The sequence below is a fragment of the Equus przewalskii genome, chromosome 13 (genome assembly GCF_037783145.1).
Source record: "Equus przewalskii isolate Varuska chromosome 13, EquPr2, whole genome shotgun sequence".
NCBI classification, from domain to species: domain Eukaryota; kingdom Metazoa; phylum Chordata; class Mammalia; order Perissodactyla; family Equidae; genus Equus; species Equus przewalskii.
Window position 1 is genome coordinate 85308567 of NC_091843.1, and position 20899 is coordinate 85329465.

The window sequence follows — 20899 nt, forward strand, 5'->3', positions numbered from 1 at the left end:
ATAAAATATGTTTTAATATAAGTGAAATCTCAAAGACAAAACACCACACCAGGGTTTACTTGATAAGTTGAATTTTAAACTTCACAATATACCCACATAGCAAAATACCAATGCTACCTCTGGCTTTTTGTCTGGAGTACTGAAGCAGCATAAGCCAAATAACCGGGGTCTTAAAAAGACTCTTCTATTGAACTATTAACTTCTCTAGAACTCCCATTTCTCTTTTTATGGAGGGAGACGGATGGGCCAACGTAGCGTGGAAGGAGGCGTCCTGAAATGATCTCAAAGGTCTCTTTCAGCTCTGAAGTCTGTGGCCAGAAGATTCTAAGTCATATTGTACACTTTAAACTAGTCTGGGAAAAAAAGGATACACAATTTTTGGCTTAAAGTCTGTATTCTTAAGCTGTCTCTGATGCGTTAAAGAATATAATTTTGACTGGACTGGTTTAAACATTTTCATAAAATCTGAATCTTCTGGTCAGAGACCTCAGAGTTAAAAGAGACCTTAAAGATTAGAAAATTAGAATTATAAAGAAAATATAGGTGTGCTTATTCTACTCACATGAAAATAAAAACATATTACTAAAATAGGAGATACATGCTTCTTCACAAAATAATGCACTATCTCTGGCACGGTTTTAGTGGTACCACGCTGTCTTCATTTTCCCTGCGTCCTTTGGGAGAAGTCCTCCAGATAAAAGGGTTAACATTCGTTGCCAACACTCTCAAAGCTACACCAGAAGATCACTCTTCTAACTAGAGAAAGTCACACAATGAATGACCTTTTAAGCCAGTAAACTATATTTTAAAGCAATTGTTTCTATCATATTCTTCACCCACACTGGGTTGACTCTATTGCCTAACAAGTATCCATCATGAAATGAACCCGTCCCAGGCCGTCTCCAGGGGAAAACAAGGGTAGTAATACACAGCAACGTGATATAGTGTATACTGACTCAGCACTGAGCCACAGAGACTTGGGACAGAGCCCTCCCTCTGCCCCACACTGGCCACACTTCCTTGGGTGACTGATTTAACCACCGGAAGCCCTGGTTCCCTTGGTTATGAGGACACAGGCCCACGATCCCTTAACAAGAACAGAGGTCAGATGTGTTTTGAAATTAAAATTTTGTTCAGATTTTAGAAAGATGACATGCTGCATATATCATATATTACCCAGTAACTCCAACAGGCTCTGAAGCAGCACCCCACAAATAGTAATACTAATATTTTTTCACTGAAATAAATGAACAAAGTAAGTGGGACAAAGAAATAAGTAACTACTTCATATCAGTTCGGGTCTGGGTTTGCCACCAAATCAAGTATGAGAACGCTATCGGTTTTCGGAGCTTTCCAGATTTCAGGCAAAAAATTATCTCATTTGGCTATTGGGAGAATTAAAGAAGATAAAATACATAAAGAACAATGTTCTTTCTACTATTCTTCTTGAAAAGTTTAATCATGAAGCAGAGACTTCAGGTCCTCAGGGCACAGGCAGAGACCATCCTTGTCTTTGAAGAGGAGAGGCAGGGCTGACTCACTTACAATCAGAACCACCCTGGGGATGAAATCCTATTGTGGGTGCCAGATAAGCCAAGCAGCCAGTGAACCCGGGCACTGAACCCAGGCACGCTGACATGGAGACAACAAGGAAGACAAGACGATGCTACATCAAGAGGCATATTTTGATCTTTTGTATGGTATGGTTGTGTCACATTCTCTTTCTTTTTAGGACTTAGTGTTTCTAGTTTTCTCTTTCTAGCCTCCTCCTTCGGTCTACAATTCGGCCACCTCAGTTGGTGGGCTTCAGTGGCTGGGGGCAGGGAGGGGGGAGGGCAAAACCATTTAGAGCTCCTGACTCCGTGTGAGGTGATGGGTTGCAGCAGATCTGAGGCTGCTGGGGTCAATGGGCAGATTCCCTAGGGGTGAGCTTCCCTAGCTCTGACTTAGATTAAAATACGAATGAAGAGTGAAGACTGTGTGTTAAATTGATATGAGCCTCTATGTGTGTATATATAATTCCTTCAAGACTGAGGTCAGTGCTCGGACTTAACTGCAGAACACCACTGGCCTCCTTAAATAACAAGGAGCAGGAGCTGCATCACATGGGATTCTGTAGTCATGCCTTTTAGCAGTCACCTTCAGGGTGGCTGAGGTGAAAAGCACATCTGGCTATTGTAATGTGTTTAAGAGGGCAATTCTTGGAGATCTACACATGTTTAATATAATGGCCTGAGGACTGAGAAGGGGTACTTCTCACTTAGTTTTAAAAGATATGCAGGTATTAGTGACAAACCGGATTAAAATTATTAGATATGGTCAAGGATTAATTAATAAAAACAAGATTTAAAACTAAGGCTACATATTCAATAAATACTTAACCTATTATACCTTTTTATTTCTGAGGTAGGCTTTCTTGGCCGAAACCCGTCCACGTCTTGCTTCCAGCTGGCGCGCCTTCTGCTGGAGTTTCTGGAGCTCTTCCCTCTGTAAGTGCACAGACGTGGCCGTCTCCTCCTTCTCCAGCATGGCCTCCATGCTTTCGTACGTGTCATAGTACACCACTTCGTCTCTCTTCTCTGTCACAGAAGAGCAACAAGGGCATGGGCTGTGAAGCCAGACAGAATGAGGTTCTAACCCACTCATGGGCTCTGTAACCTTGGGCAAAGCCATTACCTCTTGAGTTTCTTTGTAAAATAGTGATTATTAGGAAATACGCCTTATAAGGTGAATGTGTGCACAGTGCTTAGCAGTGTCTAGCACACAGTTAAGTGCTCAATAAATGCTAAATATCATCCTCCTCATCCTCCAAATTCAACATTTTTGAGAATACAGATTCTGGCTGAAATAACTTTTACCAAGTGAGTATGATAACACATACTGGCACTGCGGAGTCTACTAAACCACTTGTTCGACTTTAGGAACTTCTTTTTTTCTTTTAGAGATTTTTTTTTTCCTTTTTCTCTCCATAGCACCCCGGTATACAGTTGTATATTCTTCGTTGTGAGTCCTTCTAGTTGCGGCATGTGGCACGCTGCCTCAGCGTGGTTGATGAGCAGTACCATGTCCGCGCCCAGGATTCGAACCAACGAAACACTGGGCCGCCTGCAGCGGAGCGCGCGAACTTAACCACTCGGCCATGGGGCCAGCCCCATTTAGGAACTTCTTAAAAAGGTTTTACATTAAGACTTTATTTAATCTCAACAGAAGAAACATAGCTGACCATGTCCTTGTCCATTTTTCCTACGTATTTAATCTGTTGTGGGTTTATGTGGTTAAACGTACCCGATATAAGTCTTTTGATGCTTTCCAGTTGTGCTGTCAACAGTAACTCTTCACACTTCAAGATTTCAAACTGTACTTCATACAACTGAAGTTGCAGATCATAATAATCAGCTTCTAACTGATCCAATCTGGCTATGGCTTCTGTACCACCCTGCAAACTCTGCATCTGCAAGGAAAATAAAAATAAGAACATCAGTTGGTGGGGACAAGAAAAAAAATCAAGTTGTGATTAGAAAAGAACACTAATCAGACAGGATAATCCATGAAGCAACTGTTCTAAGATACTTGTAGGCAAGAAATGATGGTTTTAAAAAAGATAAAAGCAGTAATAATCAAAACATATGGCTTTGGAAATAACTAGGCAAACATGGTAAAAATAAAGTTTTTAAAGTTTATTTACATTACAGTTTATTCATATTTAGGATGATAATCTATTATTCTAATTGTCCTGACATAAATATTAATAGCGTCCCTTTTCACTCTCAAAAGTGCATGCTAAGTTATGCATTTATCCTTTTCATATAAAATGTATGACTACGATTAGGCCATACTGGGTGGGTTACAACAGAAGGGTAAAAGTTTGGTCAACTCCACACATCTGGGGCTGTGTTTTGCTCCATGGTCACAGCCTGGTAGCTTCTAGGATCTGTGGACTAGAGAGCAAGGTGAGTGAGTGTGAGTGGAGCAGCAAGACAGAATTCCTCTTCATGGAAATTCTTGCAATCTACTGATAACGATCACTATTAGTACCTTTAAGTAAATGCAATAGCATCTTTAAGTAAATCCAGGGTCTGACACTGAACCTAAGGTGGGATTCAGAAATTTCTGGCCATGTCTCATGAAGTGGTGGGTGGTCCTGCATGAGGTTTGATGCAAATATTTCGAACTGCAAAGCAACAGTTAGGCTGCGGTCTAAATGTATAATGGCAGACATTAAAAAAAAAACCATTGAATTAAACGCAGTGCTATTTAATAAACGTTATAAAAATTTTATAAGTAAATGTTTACTAAATTATCTAAGTTGTAACCAATGATCCTGATGCATTAGGAAATATTTCATGGGTAACAAACAATAAATACAGAACAAACCCCAAGGTGTTTAATTACAGTGGCTCATGGAGGGGAATGCTGACAAAATGAAATTCTGCTGTTTTTGTCCTAGGTCACAAAATAGGAACCGTGGAGGGATTTCTTTCCTGAGACTCCCAGCCTCACTTTAAATTACAAACATCCCTTCACACACTGTTTTGGGGCTCTTGTCCAACTCTGGAGACCACAGCCTCAGGATGCATCTACCTCTGCCATCTGCACCCACACTCTCTTTGAGCACAGCACACTAACAGTTAAAATATATAATGTTAGAAGGCTTTAAGAAGGCTCTAAGTGGGGAATTATAATCAGTTAAGTTAAAACCTCAGTGTGCAAGAGTCTAAAAACCTTCCTCTAAGATCATTCCAGGGACACCCTTCAGGCCCAGGCTGTCAGTTCTGTCTTCACCGCCTCCAGTTCTCTTCAGCAGAAAGTGACCATTACTTGCCACGTTCAGGACACTGAGCTAAGGCTTCCGCTAGCACTCTCCATGTCTGTCTCTCCTATCCACTCCTTTGGCTAAGGAAGGAAGTGGACAGGCCCCTGATGACACACCTTCACACTGTCAGCCACTCCAACTGCAAGCAGAGCAGTACTCTGATCCCTGCCCTGGGCCCATGTACTTTAAAAACACTTGAGACGCAGAGTGATCCAGAATACAGCAAATAGCAAATATCAAACTGAGAAAGCAAGGGGGTATTTTTCTTACAAGAAGTGACCTCACCCCCAATCTTCTGGGTCAGTGAGTTCTATTCAGAGCCAGGGAGTCCAGAGGTTGATTTGCCGTGGCTGGGCTCAAAAGGACAAAACCCCATCAGAGACAGAGGTGCAGATGAGGGATCTGTGAAATCCCAACCTCTGAGACAACAAGCAACAGGGCAGTGGGAGGCCTCAGGCAAAGGAAAAGGATGGCAGGACCAGAGCAGAGAGGACTTTTATCGGATAAGCTAAAGAGAAAGGAATGAGACAAGTCAGAGAAATCAGGGACGCCAAAATGGTGCTCTGAGGTTTATCTAAACTTCAATAGGGCGGCGAAATCCTCAGTGAAAGGCATGGAGAGGTATGAGGCTATGCTGCTCCAAATCCCTGCCCTATAACATCTGAAGTTTCCAGACTGGTTTGTTCCCGGTACCTGACTCAGCTGACAGCCACAGAACTAAGGGAACAGAAATCCAGAGTGGAAGGAGCACTGATTCTAGACAAAGGAGCAGTGCAGAGAAGGTGGGTGCCACAGCTGGGTATCTTTGTTATACGTGGGGGCAGTGCTTCCCTGGGCAGGAAGGAAGTCTAAAATGTAGGTTAAGTGCTCAAAAAAGTAGACAATGGGGGCCAGCCCAGTGATGCAGTGGTTAAGTTCACACACTCCACTTCAGTGGCCTGGGTTTGTGGGTTCAAGTCCCAGGCACAGACCTATACACTGCTCATCAAGCCATGTGGTGGCGGCATCCCATATACAAAATAGAGGAAGTTTGGCACAGATGTTAGCTCAGGGACAATTTATTGGCAACAGATGTTAGCTCAGGGACAATTTTCCTCAGCAAAAAAAAAAAGTAGACAATCAAGTGCCAACAAAAACTTTGCTACCTTGAAATTTTGTTCAGCTTCACTTTCATCCTTCTAAACAAACTGCTACTATCAGGATATCAAGACCCCAAAGCAAACTGTGACTTCTCAATGTAACCCAGGTAATACACCAGCAATGCTGGAGCCACACCCAATTCTCCCAATTCCTAGGAGAATGGCCTTTTCACTAGACAAAAGTAGGGAGCATCATTCTAATAAATATGCAAAAGAAACGAAGAAAAATGTTTTTACAATAACTGTAGCAAGGAAATGAAGTACCAGTGGATGTCCATTTACCCGCATAAGTACACCATATACTACTGACCCCACAGATGAGCACTCCACCATGCACAATAATGACACAGGTTTCACGTGTACCTATTTTGACAACCATATCATGAAACCAGATATAAAGCAATTTATACACACTAATGACACCTCTGTCCTGCCTTTTACCCCACTGTGCTAGAAACAGAAAACCTCATGACAGGTGAGGAACTGTGACAACAGAGCTTTCAGAGAATCTGTGGGTTCAGTCATTCATTCAACAAATACTCACTGAGCACCCACCTCTGTCTGAGATCAAGTACGCAGTAAACAAGAAGTGAGTGAGGGTTCAAAAAGTAGGCATAAAAACCATACACAGCCTGAGAGAAATAACAGTAAAGGCAAACTCTCAATCAATACTACCCCTTTTATGTGAAAAAGATGGAAAAAACATAAGACTTAGAACCAGACAAACCTGAATATAAATACAGGTCCCACCAATAACAGCTGCATAAATATGGATAATACATACAAGCTGACAGAATTATCTGGAATTTCACATTTCAGAAATCTTGGAAAACTAAAAATATCCACAATTTCTTTGATATCAAAACCTAATCACATAATCCATTTGTAGGAAAACATAATCTGAATTGATATGAGTCTCTATTCCATTTAATGTAAATATCCATCTGTTTCATTATTGGAATAGTAACACACGTCTGGAAGTTATATGCTATAAATTACCTTTCTAAAATCTGAAAAATTTAGAATTCTGAAACATACCTGGCCTCCGGGGTTCAGATAATGGCTTAAGGGCTTACAGCATAAAGGGTTATAGTTGAGAATTAAATGAGATAGTATACCTAAAGCACTATGGACAGGACCTGAAATATTTAAAGCATTTCTATTATCTTTTTTTTGTAACCATGACCAAAATGTAATTTAGATAGCTAAAATAGAATTTCATAATTAAGTAATATAAATTAAAACTTTTAGAGTGGAACCTAGCTTTTTGAACTTAGAGACTTTAACATTTCTAGTGTGCAGATATGGAATAGACTTACAGATAAATAAATTAAAAACAAAAAACTAGCCTTCCTGCCTGAAGAAGCACCCCAGCTTCTCCACCTCTGTTCAGATTGTGTCCACATGCAAGCTCCTTGCTGTTGAAACTTTTTGACAAGGCCTATATGAAATGCCAGTAAATGTCTTAAGCATGGGAATTATATTTTTCTCATCTTTGTATTCCCTTCCATGATACTGGCATAATAACCTAACATAGATCAGAGTAATATCTAATATTTATTGGTTTCTTACTCTATGCCAGGCACTGTGCTAAATGCTTTATATACATTAACTCATGGAATCATAACCCTCCTAGAAGTTATATCATATTTTACAGAGAGGTTAAGTAATTCACCCACGGTTACATAAGCAGTTAGTTTGCAGAATCGGGATCTACAGAGTTGTTCTATCTGAAATAGTAGCCACAAGACACATGTGGCTATTTAAATTGAAATAAAATAAAAAAATTCTGTTCCTCTGTCACATCAGCCACATTTCAAGAGTTTGATACACATGTGTCTAGCAGGCACCCTATTGGAAAGTGCAGAAATAGAACATTCCCATCATTGCAGGAAGTTCTATCTAGATCCTAAACTTCTATCCGCTATGGTATACTGCACATGCTCAATAAATACTTGATGACTTAAATAAAACTGACATAGGGGAATATAACCTTAATTAATCATAATCTAGCTTATGCTTTTAGGAGAAAGACAAAATTATGAAATATAAGGAACTAGCTTCAGGAGTGGTATATATTCAGCTCAATATTCTAGCAGTTTTTACGTTCACAGAGATGACCTCAAGGAATCACAAAGTTTTAAAAAGGAACGGATGGAGAACGGTTAAAATCCTCTGCCAAGACAAGAAAGCACATTGATGTATTGTTAGAACCTTCAACCACAAGGAGTGGAATCCAGAGTTTTCAGGTTAACTCCTGTTAGACAGAGAACGTAGTTACAGAAGCTAACAGTCTACAAGTTTATTGAGAGATGTGTACTTTCTATGATCTGTTTCATGATGGCATCTTAATTTTAGTATCTCCTATTTCAGTTAATAACTACAAAGAGAATCCCCTTATTTCATTGATAAATTTTATTTTAATAACACCTCTAACACATCCTACTCCTAACCCTGCGTGATTATGTGTTTTTTAATCTTGTCCAACGGCTTAAAATATATCTGATGTGATCTGTGAAGAATGCAGATCTGAAAGCAAAGGTGTACGTGTGTGGTCAGATGGCGCTGTTATTTTTGAGTCTGGACTTGAGGGGGAGTATACTATTTAAAGGGTAATTTAAAGCAGCTACAACTAATTAAACTCACCCTGGATTCTTTCAAAAGTATTAGGCCAAAAATACACTGATATTTCAGGAGTTTCTGATGGGAAAATCTGAACACCAGAGGACAATCTGGAATCAGAGGCTCAGGTACAGATGATTTGGGAACCTACTGAACTTGTGGCAAAGCTGTGTGTATACATGTATTTCCCTGAGGTCAGTGTTCCTAGCTTTCAAATTCTGAATCGGCAGGAGTCTGTGACCTAGAAAGGACAAGAATGACTACAGTCAAGACTCAGAAATAAATAAAAAGGAGATTGATTAAAAGGAATGGTACTTACTCCTAAGTGTAAGGAAAATTTAAAACTCAAATAGAATTTTGCTTGCCTCAGAGATATTTAACATTTCAGCATTTAGAAATTTTATTTCAAGTTCAGCATCATACTCCTGGCAAATATTACTAAATATTTTCAATTTAATTTCTAATTTTAATTTTGAAAGTGTTTTGTTTTGTCGCATCAGAAAGAAGTTTTTTGTTTTTAAAATAATGTAAGGAGACACAGCACACTGCCATTTTTGTAAAGAACAAAAGTCTCCTCCTAACTTAAATCACAGGGTAGCACTGGGTTAGACAGCCTCCACCGGCACAGCATTTGTTCGGGACGGACTTAATCACTCACATTTGCCGTTTCTCATGAGTAATGCGGTCAGCTTGAATTTATGCTAATAAAACTGGTGCAGTACATCTTCACAGACATATATATGTAAAGCACAATACATGTATTATATACACACAACAAGCATAAACCTGGCAAGAATGACTAACTGACAGTTTTACCAAATCCTTTGAAGAATTCAAACACAATCCAGAACATTAAAAAACCAACTATTAAAGTAATGGAATGGCCCCAGGGAAAATGACCCCACGGACAATCATCTCAGACTCTCGGGCCATCTCAGCCCCGCCCTTCCTCTACCACCCTAGATCAATTCCAGTACGAACAGTCTTCTTGGAACAGCAAGTAGTCAGAAGTCACCCTCAGCAGCACTTTTAGGCACCTATGTCGTCACTACAACTCAATGTCAGCCTGGTTAGAACAACAAAGCTAGTGAATGTGATGAAGGCAGAGTACTACTCTACTTCTCAGGCAACGAAATGCTAGGAGTTTAAGTTTTAAAAGTTCTGGAACTTAAGAAAATTCCAGACAGCTAGTACCATGAAGGAGAAAGCTAACTAGAAAAGGAGAATGCAGTAGAAATGCCTCAGGGGAATGCAAGAGGGGGCTGAAATCCTTGGAAAGAGATTTTGAATATAAAGTGTGAAGAAGTTCCAGGACAAGACAAGTTCCAATTTTACCTTTAACAATAGTGGCAAATAAGAAAATGTAAGAGAAAAACAAAGTCACAACTTAAAATCCATTAACAAAAAGATTTCTTTCTAAATCACAGCCATGATACATTACAGGTTACCTCATATACTATTTTTTCAACAAGAGTAGATAAGCATATACGCTTTTAAAATGTCAATGAGGACTATCTTGCTATATCTCCTAAGCCAAAAAGAGTTTCATAAAGCAATGAATTTTATATAAAGCTGCATTAATAAAAATGGAGACGACATTTTCTCCTCTAGAGACTAAAATATATTACTTTCACAAATATATAGTCAACATTTTAAAAACCAATATGGGAAAACCACAGAATGGGAGCAAATATTTGCAAGTCATATATTTGATAAAAGACTTCTATGTAGAATATGTAAAGAATTCTTTCAACTCAGTAATAAACAAAATAAGCCAATTTAAAAATGGGCAAAAGAGGGCCGGCCTGGTGGCGCAGTGCTTAAATTCGCACATTCCACTTCTTGGTGACCCTGGGTTCGCTGGTTCGGATCCCCGGTGCGGACATGGCACCGCTTGGCACACCAAGCTGTGGTAGGCGTCTCACATATAAAGTAGAGGAAGATGGGCACGGATGTTAGCTCAGGGCCAGGCTTCCTCAGCAAGAAAGAGGAGGACTGGTAGTAGTTAGCTCAGTGCTAATCTTCCTCAAAAAAAAGAAAAGAAAAAGGGCAAAAGATCTGAATAGACATTTCTCCAAAGAAGATACCTTTGTGGGCAACAAACACACAACACAAAGATATTCAACATCACATGCCATCAGGGAAACGCAAATCAAAACCACAGTGAGATACCACTTCACACACACCAAGACAGCTATAATTAAAAAACACAAATAATAAAAAGTATTAGTGATAATGTAGAGAGACATGTGGAGAAATTCTAACCCTCATACACTGTAGTGGAAATGTAAACAAGTACAGCTGCTTTGGAAACAGTCTGGCACCTCCTCAAAAGGTTAAACAGCAGCTTCGCTCCTAAATATACACCAAGACAAATGGAAATCAATGTCCACATAAGAACCTGCACCTGAATGTTCACAGCAGCATCATTCATAATAGCTCCCAAAGCAGAAGGAACCCAAATGTTCATCAACTGATGCATGCATAAAACGTGATATAACCACACAATGGAGGCCCACTCAGCAAAAAAACCTAAATTAAGCACTGATGCACGCCACAACGTGGGTGAACCTTGAAAACATCATGCTACGTGAAAACAACAGTAAAAACACTTACAGCTTTTATGATTCCATTTATATGCAATGTCCAGAATAGCAAATTTATAAAGCTAGAAAGTAGAATAGTGGTTTCCTAGGGCTGGGGAGGCTCTGAGGGGAGATGGGGGATGACTGCTAATGGGCATGGGTTTATTTTGGGGTGATGAAAACACTCTAAAGTAGACTGTGGTGATGGTTGCATGATTCTGTTAATACACACACAAAAAAAACGACTGAATTGCACACTTCAAATGGGTGACTTACATAGTTTGTGAATTATGTCTCAATGATGTGATTTAAAAAAACATTTTGGGCTACAAAGTACAACAAATCTAAGGATCAATTAAACGATTTTCTTCTTACCTAATCCTTCTGAAGCGTAATTGCCCTTTTTAAACAACGTAACTTCAGTTGCCTCAGCCAGCTCATTCTGCTCTGCCCAACGAAACCCCCACTTTTCTTGCCTCCTTTACCAGTCTGTTCAAGACTGCGGTGCTCTGTGAACACAGGCACTGCCCACGTACACTCAGGGCACAGGCACGTGCCATCTGCATCTGACCGTCACCAACCTGCCTTTACTCAGTGCTCAACTGCCCAGGAAAGTCCTGCAACAACCTGAGCAGTTTTGAAAGCAGCAATTTCAGGTTGCCAAAACATAACATAGGTTTAACTTTTCCCAATTCTGTTGCCTTTAACCTAAACTTCTTTCATTACTGAGCTAAGGGTCCAAATTCCTGATATTTACCCTCATTTGTGAGAAAAGCTTTGCTTTCTGTTGTCAGCAACAAACCTGTCTGAAAAGCAGAGTTTCCATGTAAGGAAATGGGCTAAGGTTTTAAGAATGGCCCTCCAACCAATCCGCTATAAACTGGCCAGAGTAACACTTCATAAGAACAAATTTGATCGTGGTACTCCTGGATTAAAATCTTACAGTGGCTCCATACTGTTTTGGGGTAAGATTCAAACTCCTTGGCAGGGCATGGAGGACCAACCCCAAATTTCACTTACTTTTCCAACTTCATTTCTCACTACTCCTTCTCCAGATAACTGGGCTGACTGACCCTTCCTGTCCCCACTGGGACTCCTGGAACATGCAGCTGTCTGCACCTATGACCCTCTGGTCAAAGCTGAGCACTCCACCAGTGATCCACTTTGTATACAGTGATACCTGCCTACCTCACAGCTCATTTTCACACTGCACATGTCTTGCCCCACCATACTCTAAGAACTCTAAATACCACGACTGCATTTTATTCATGCTTTAAAAATATAGCTTTGAGGGGCTGGCCCCGTGGCTGAGTGGTTAAGTTCACAGGCTCTGCTGCGGTGGCCCAGGGTTTCACCAGTTCGGATCCTGGGTGTGGACATGGCACCACCCATCAGGCCATGCTGAGGCGGCGTCCCACAGGTCACAACTAGAAGGACCCACAACTAAAATAAACAACTATGTACTGGGGGGATTTGAGGAGAAACAGCAATTAAAAAAAAAAGGATTGACAACAGCTGTTAGCTCAGGTGTCAATCTTAAAAATATAAAAAAAAGGCTTTGAAAAGTAGGGGGAGGAAGTAGGAAGCCAAGGGGTATTAAACATGTCTTTATTCCCATCACCCATTGTAATTCCTGGCAAAAACACTTAATGTTTGTTGAGTGAATAACTGACGAGGGACATCTGAGTTGCGCAGAATTCCAAAAGGTAGAAAAAGAAGGCAAAGGAAAGGGAAGAGTTAAAGGTGACCCTAAAGTTTGGGCCTGGAGTATGCTGAAGAAGCAGGGGCCTTAACAGAAAGGGGCGATCTGAGGAACACCTGCTATGGAGAAATAAAGGAGTTTGGTTTTAGAAATATTTTATGTATGGCATATAGGCAAAAAAGAATGTGATTTCTTTTTTTTCCAAAAATGACTTAATAAAATAATGTATGATACAATTAATTATTAATTATCTCAAGTAAGACAGAAAATGAATAAATGAAATCAATGGGAAACAATCCAAAATTAACTTAATAATTCAAACACTTCATCTTTGAAGTATTTTGGGTTTAACTCTGGGTACAAAAGACAAACTGAAGAGTTGTGCCTAAACCATCAAGTCTTACTATACGCCATCTCGAACACCCTCCTGAGTTCATCCCTAACACTAGCTTTAATCTTCACTCACTATTAAAACTACATACTTTCCTTATTTTCAAAAGTATCGTACTCCCAGACCCTAATGTTTGCTTCATCTAATACTTAGAAAAACTATCAGCAAATGAGCAACGTATATATTTAAGCATTTTAAATTTTATGCATTTTTCTGATGGTTTTATTACCTCTTCTTTCAGTGCATGTTTTCTCTGCTCCAGGCAGATCTCCTTAGCTCTCATCATCTGCAGAGTCTCCTTAGAAACTGCATACTGGAGCTTCTCCATACGTTCAGCAGCTGCTGCCCATGATGCTTTACCAAATTTCTTCTGATCAGCTCGCATTCGATCGTACACAGCTATTAATAATAATTTTTTAAAGAGACATTAAGACATAAAACTTGATACTAAAGCATTTGAAAGTCTTAGTTTTCATTGACCACACACTCAAACATAAACACACAAATCCTACCCCATGATAAATTATAGCTCTAAAATATAATTCAACAATATCTTCGATTCTCTCTACTGTCTTCAATAAGAATTTTAAATAATCATCCTCAGAAATAACTTTCTGAAGATAAAATTGAGTGGTCAGATTAATTTTAAAACTTTTTAAAATACTCTTTCACACGTCCAGGGTTACTAAATTTCAAAGTTTCTATAAAAACTTTATTCTGTGAGTGTCTATACTTTTTCCTGGGTATGTTAGTTGAAATGAGAGCCATAACTATTCAAGATTACTTAAAATTAATTAAATCCATGTGCTAAATTTTACCATTCTGAGTCCTCCAAAAGTACTATAATAATTTGATGTAGGGAGAAATAAATCCCAGATGTTAATGTCCAGGTGAGTTAGAGTGGTCCAACCAAGTCCCAAGAAAGACACTCAACCCCACCCCACAACACACACAAGAAAGAGAGGAAGAACTTTCTAGTTTGCCACAATAGAGGCCTAGTTCAAAAGGTATTTCTTGGCAATCAAACAGCTACTATCTTCCAGTTAAAGAACTTTGTCACCGACAGCAGTAAGTCAGTGGTTCATCAAGAGTCCTTATACAACTAACCCAACCATCCTTAGGCCCCAACACTTCAACAGCTCAGAGAGATGTTTTAATTATCATAAAGAGGCAGGCAATCTGATTAGTACCAATGTAATCTTTCAGTCAGGACCCCTTCCCTAGTAGTTTCTTTTATATGTTCAGAGCTAACTGATAATTTTGTGCTGCTACTATGTCCTAACTATGTCCTTCTTTGGCAAAGAAGTATATCTCAGTAAACTTTGCCTCAGAATTTTATAAAATCTTAATAATTTTTGCAATGACACATGTACACACTTAAAAATTAAAACCACAGACAGGCTTATAACAAAAAAAGAGCAGTTTCTCATGCTCAGCTCTCCCCTACCCTTAGTCCCAATGCCCAAATGCAACCAGCTTTTAATCGCTTCTGGTGGTTACTTCCATACAAGAAAATTGCTATTTCTTAATTTAGTCTTTAAAAAAATGATCTGTTGAGTTCCTATTATAACAGATGAAGAATTTGCTAACTTAGAATCTCCTCTAAATATATCAGTTCTTTTGGTTTCTCTGTGTTTTTCTGTGGCTTTTAAACGCTAACATATAGGAGGTAATATTTTCAATTCATAATCTTGCTCTGAACCTCAATTTTAGGGTTTCTAACAAATGAAATCTACTCATGTTGGTTGAATGTGAAATGATTCCACCATTTTTAATTTCTGTCAATCTTTCCAAACTGTGTTATAACATTTATGCAGCCATAAGATCAATATAGTAGCACACTGTAGGAAAAAAACAGCAGGGGATTTGGAGTCAAATTCCCAATTCCACCCATAGCTGATGTGTAACTTTTGGCAAGAAACTTAAACTGTTCTTGGGCTCAATTCCCTCAAATAAAAAAGTAAAGAAATACAGTACCTAGTCGGAAGGCTTTTGAGGGAATTTAGAAAATGATAGGTCCTCAAATGTCTCTCCCACTTCATATGGCAAAAGTAATCGGATAGATGGTCTGTTCTGTTTCATTTCTTTTCTCTCTCATGCATACACCACCACAGTCACTCATATTCATATGATATATTATTTTCAAAGCACTTTTTCCATATGTTATCTCTACTTATCTGCCCAGAATCCTATGGAATAGGTAAGGTATGCATTGTCAATACCTTCTATGTAGATACACAAAATGGAGGGGTTTTGGTAACTTAAAAGCAAGGTTACACACCTATGGTAGGAGAGTTAAATCTAACACCCAAGTTGCTCACCCCCTAGTCTATTACCTCTACCATTTCTACCTGAGCTTGTAATCCCAGCACACAGTCGAACATTCTGCAGCCTCACAGCTGGGAGCCTTTTCTCTTGCTCCCCACTTCAGGACCACGTCTAGGGAGCAGATCCCTGTCCTAAATCAGGCTCAGGTTGTAATCTACTATGAGAGCTAGCCAATACTTTGTCTTCCAACGTCTTTGGACAGAACGTTTTCTTACATCTAACTGCTGTTCATTTCACTTGGAATTACTTTCCAACAGTCTAGGAATATGAAGGTAATGAAGAAAATTATTTATGAACGTAGAATGCTTGGAATACTCCTAGAACAGAAAACCTCTAAATCAGAGTCTTCTCTTCCTCTGCTGGTAAGAATAAAGATTCTTGCTAAGCTGACCATTTACCTTATTGGGAAAATAACCCTGTAATAATATTCTATGATGATCATTATATGTTAAAAACCTCTGAAGGCAACAGAGTCCTGGTGTTTACAAGGAATCATGTTAAATCTACAAAAAAACTTAAATGTACTAACATATGTATCCTTGTCTGAAACAGGCCCATTTAAGATGTTTTTAAAAGCTAAGCAGTAATACATGAAAATTAGGTTACACCTGGAAAGAAATGAAGGTTATGCAAGGAAAGAAATAAAGGGGTCTGTTTTATTCCTCCTCTAAAAAGAGAAAGTAGAAAGTTACCTTCTGATTGGAAACATAAAGTAGGACTATTACTTTCAGCAGCATAAATCCATACAGAGATCTTTGCTCTGTTTCTCTTACAGGGGAGGAGAGAAACATGCTTAGAAAAGGCAAATTAAAAGGTCAAGCAAACTAAATACTTCTCTCTCTGTATTTAGGCTCAAAGGCTACCTGCTAGGATAAATAAAGTCACCAGAAGTGAGATACAAAGAAGTCTAAAATGACTTTGATGACGCACTTGGAACCCTAGAATGATGCTCATCACAAAGAAAAATGTTTTGCCTGAAATCAGAGAAGCAAAGTATAAAATAAGAGCAATAATCAAAACTGTATAGAATCAGAACCAACAAACTATGAACTATGCACGAAAATAAATACAGATTCATTGCATTTATGTAATAAATCATGTGTGGAGAAAAAGAACTGACAGATATACAAAGTAGCTGCAAAAGGTTGGCAGGATTACAGAGTTAGATTTGTTTTTCCTCTAATATTCTAACTTTTCTATAATGGTTATTTTTTTTAATCATAATGCAAAGACTTTTTTTAAACATTAGAGAAGAGTGCATCTAAAAAGCAGACTAAACCAAGTTTAAGTACACAGTTATCATAAAAATAGTTCACAGTAGGGAAAGATCTTTAAATGTTCAAAGAAACATTAATATAATGCATTATTTTTTAATTTTTATTTTAAAAACTGTCATACTGCTCTAGGGCCAATACTCAGGAGGGGGATTGCTAGATCATACGGTAAGTATATCTTTATGAGAAATTGCAAAATTCTTTTCCAGAGAGACTATACAATTTTGCATTGCCACCAGCAAGGCAGGAAGAATTCCTGTTACTCTGTACCCTTGTCTGCACTTGGTATTGTCTGTATTTTTTATTTTAGCCATTCTAATAGGCATGCATTGGTACCTCATTGCATTGGTTTTCATTTGCATTATCCTAATGACTAATGACGTTGAACATCTGTTCAAGTGCTTATTTGCCTTCTTTATCCTCTGGAAAACTGCCCAAGTCCTTGCCCCACTTATTAATTGGATTGTTCGTTTTCTTACTGTTGAGTTTTAAGAGTCCTTGATATATTCTGGATATAAGTCCTTTGTCACAAATGTTATTTGCAAATATTTCTCTCAAATACTCTCATCTTTTCATTTTCTTGATAGTGCCTGGAAAAGTTTTTAACTTTAATAAAATTCATTGTATCAATTTTTTCTTTTACAGTTCATACTCTTTATCATTTTTATCTTTTACATTTTATCGTTTACAGTTATCTTTTACAGATTTTTCTCTTTTACAGTTTATCTCGTATTTGTGGTGTCATTGCTAAGAACTCTCTAACTCTAACTTAGAAAGATTTTTCTCATGTTTTCTTCTGGAAGTCTTATAGTTTTACATTTAGATCCATTTTGAGTTCACTTTTGTTTAAAGTGTGAGATTTAGATCAAGGTTCATTTTTCTGCATATGGATGACCAATTGTTTCAATACTATTTATTGTTTTCCATTGATCTGCTTTATCAAAGATTAAATAGCCATGCTTTGGGAGTTTATGTCTGTATTCTGTTCTCTCGCACTGATTTACGTGTCTATCCCTTCCACAATACCATGACACTGTAAGTCTACAGCAATTTGTAAAATTAGGTAGTGTGAGTCTTCCAATGTTGTTTTGGGTTTTTTTGAAAACTGTTTGGCTATTGTAGTTCCTTTGCCCTTCCACATAAATTAGAACCAGCCTGTTAATATCTAAAAAACGATCCTGCTGGTATTTTGATAAGGATTGTGTTAAATATATAGATCACTTTGGGAAGAACTAACATCCTTACTATGTTAAGTATTCTAATCCATGAACAGAATGTGTCTATCCATTTACTTACGTCTGTGATGACTTTTACGAGTGTTTTGTAACTGTCAGCATACCAATCCTGTCTATGTTTTGTTAGATTTATAGCTAAGTGTTTCATTTTGGGAAAAGTTAACATAAATGATTTTTTTTTCTTTTGAGGAAGACTTGCTTTGAGTTAACATCCACTGCCAATCCTCCTCTTTTTTCACTTGAGGAAGATTAGCCCAGAGCTAATATCTGTGCCAATCCTCCTCTATTTTTTTGTTAGGTGGGACACCTCCACAGCGTGGCTAGTGAGTGGAGCAGGTTCACGTCCACGATCCGAACTTGTGACCCCAGGCTGCTGAAGTGGAGTGTACAGAACTTTAAACACTCGCCCATGTGGCCAGCCCTACTGGTATTATTTTTTAAATTTCAATTTCCAATTGTTCATTACTTGTACAGATAAATATGATTCACTTTTGTGTTGAGCTTATTTCCTGTGACTTTGAGACAGTCATTTATTAGTTCCAAGAGTTTTAAAAAAGTAGATTCCATACCAATGTCTATAGTAACAATATTGTCATTCACGAAAAGGTAGAATTTTATTTCTTCCTTTCCAAACTATAAGCCTTTATTTCTTTCTCTTCCCTAAGAGATCTGGCTAAGATTTATTACATTCTCTTGAATAGGAGTGGTGAGAGTGGACATCCTTGACTTTTTACCTATTTTAAGGGAGGAAGCATTCAGCTTTTCACCATTAAATATGATGTTGGCTGTAGGGTTTCTGTAGATTCCTTTATTAGGTTAAGGAAGTTTCCTTCTATACCTAGTTTGTTGAGTATCTTCATCACACATAGATGTTGTATTTTGTCGAATGCTTTTCAGCATCTATTGATATGATTGATCATGCTTTTTATAAAAAACAAAACTAGGGTTTCTCAACTTCAGCATTTTTTTAATTGAAGTCGCAACAGTTGATAACACTGTCAAATTTCAGTTGGAGAGTACTTTTGTGAGTCACCATATACGTGTGCTCCTTCACTCCTTGTGTCCACTCCCTAACCCTCTTCCTTCCTTCCACATAAGTGAAATCAAGTGGTGTTTGTCTTTCTCTGGCTTATTTCACTTAACCTAATACCCTCAAGGTACATCCATGTTGTTGAGAATGGTATGATTTTGTCCCTTTTTTATAGCTGAGTAGCATTCCATTGTATACATAGACCACATCTTCTTTATCCAATGATCAGTCGATGGACACTTGGGTTGCTTCCACTTCTTAGCTATTGTGAATAATGCTGCAGTGAACATGGGGGTGCATATGGTACTTTGGAGTGTTGATTTCAAGTTCTTTGAAGAAATACCCAGTACTGGGATAGCTGGGTATTTTTTCAATTTTTAATTTTTTGAGGAATCTCCATACTGTTTTCCATAGTGACTGCACCAGTCTGCAAGCCCACCAGCAGTGTAGGAGGGTTCCCTTTTTTCCACATCCTCTCCAACATTTCTTATTTTTTGTCCTGGTGATTACAGCCATTCTAATGGGGGTAAGGTGATACCTAAGTGTGGTCTCCATGTACATTTCCCTGATGATTAGTGATGATGAACATCTTTTCATGTGCCTATTGGTGATCTGTATATCTTTCTTGGAAAAACGTCTGTTCATATTCTTTGCCTATTTTTTATTGGGTTTTTGGTTTTTTGTTGTTGAGTTGTGTGAGTTCTTCACATATTCTGGAGATTAACCATTGTTGGAAATACGATTTTAAAACTTTTTCTCCCGGTTGATGGGTTGTCTTTTTGTTTTTATTCTGGTTTCCTTTGCCTTACAGAAGCTCTTTAGTCTGATGAAGTCCCACTTGTTTACTTTTTTCCTTTTGTTTCCCTTGTCCAAGTAGCCATGGTATTCGAAAAGGGCCTTCGAAGACCAATGTCAAAGAGTGTCCTGCCTATATTTTCTTTTAGGAGTTTTATGGTTTCAGGTCTTATCTTCAAGTCTTTGATCCACTTTAAGTTAATTTTTGTGTATGGCAAAAAATAATGGTCTACTTTCATTCTTTTGCATGTGACAGTCCAGTTTTCCCAACACCACTTACTGAAGAGACTTTCCTTTCTCCATTGTATGTTCTTAGCTCATCTGTCAAAGAGTAGCTGACCACAGATGTGTGGTTTTACTTCTGGGCTTTCAATTCTCTTCCCTTGATCTGCATGCCTGTTTTTGTACCAGTAACATGCTGTTTTGATTACTATAGATTTGTAGTCTATTTTGAAGTCAGGGATTGTGATGTCTCCAGCTTTGTTCTTTTTTCTCAGGATTGCTTTAGCTATTTGGGGTGTTTTGTTGCCCCATATGAGTTTTAGGATTCTTTATTCTATTTGCATGAAGAATGTCATTGGGATACTGATTGGGATTGCACTAAATCTACAGATTACTTTACATAGTATGGACATTTTAACTATATTTATTCTTCCAATCCATGTGCATGGAATATCTTTCCATTTCTTTATGTCATTATCGATTTTGTTCAATAATGTCTTATAGTTTTCATTGTATAGGTCTTTCACCTCCTTAGTTAAATTTATTCCTAGCTATTTTATTCTTTTTGTTGGGATTGTATTCTCGAGTTCCTTTTCTGTTAGTTCATTATTAGAGTACAAAAATGCAACAGATTTTTCTAGGTTGATTTTATACCCTGCAACTTTGCTGTAGTTGCTGATCATTTCTAACAGTTTTCTGATGGATTCTTTAGGGTTTTCTTTGAATAAAATCATGTTGTCTGAGAACAGTGAAAGTTTCACTT

General features: G+C 38.2%; 1 protein-coding gene across 2 annotated transcripts in view; it reads right to left on the reverse strand.

Moving 5' to 3' along the window:
* The window catches only part of JMY (junction mediating and regulatory protein, p53 cofactor), a 104281-nt gene that overhangs the window by 21062 nt on the left and 62320 nt on the right, over positions 1-20899 (reverse strand). For both annotated transcript variants that reach the window (XM_070571544.1, XM_070571545.1), the window contains 3 exons: positions 13482-13651; positions 3286-3451; positions 2392-2579 (listed from right to left, as the gene is read on the reverse strand). In XM_070571544.1, the coding sequence (XP_070427645.1) occupies positions 2392-2579; positions 3286-3451; positions 13482-13651 (524 nt within the window). The remainder of the gene's footprint in view (positions 1-2391; positions 2580-3285; positions 3452-13481; positions 13652-20899) is intronic.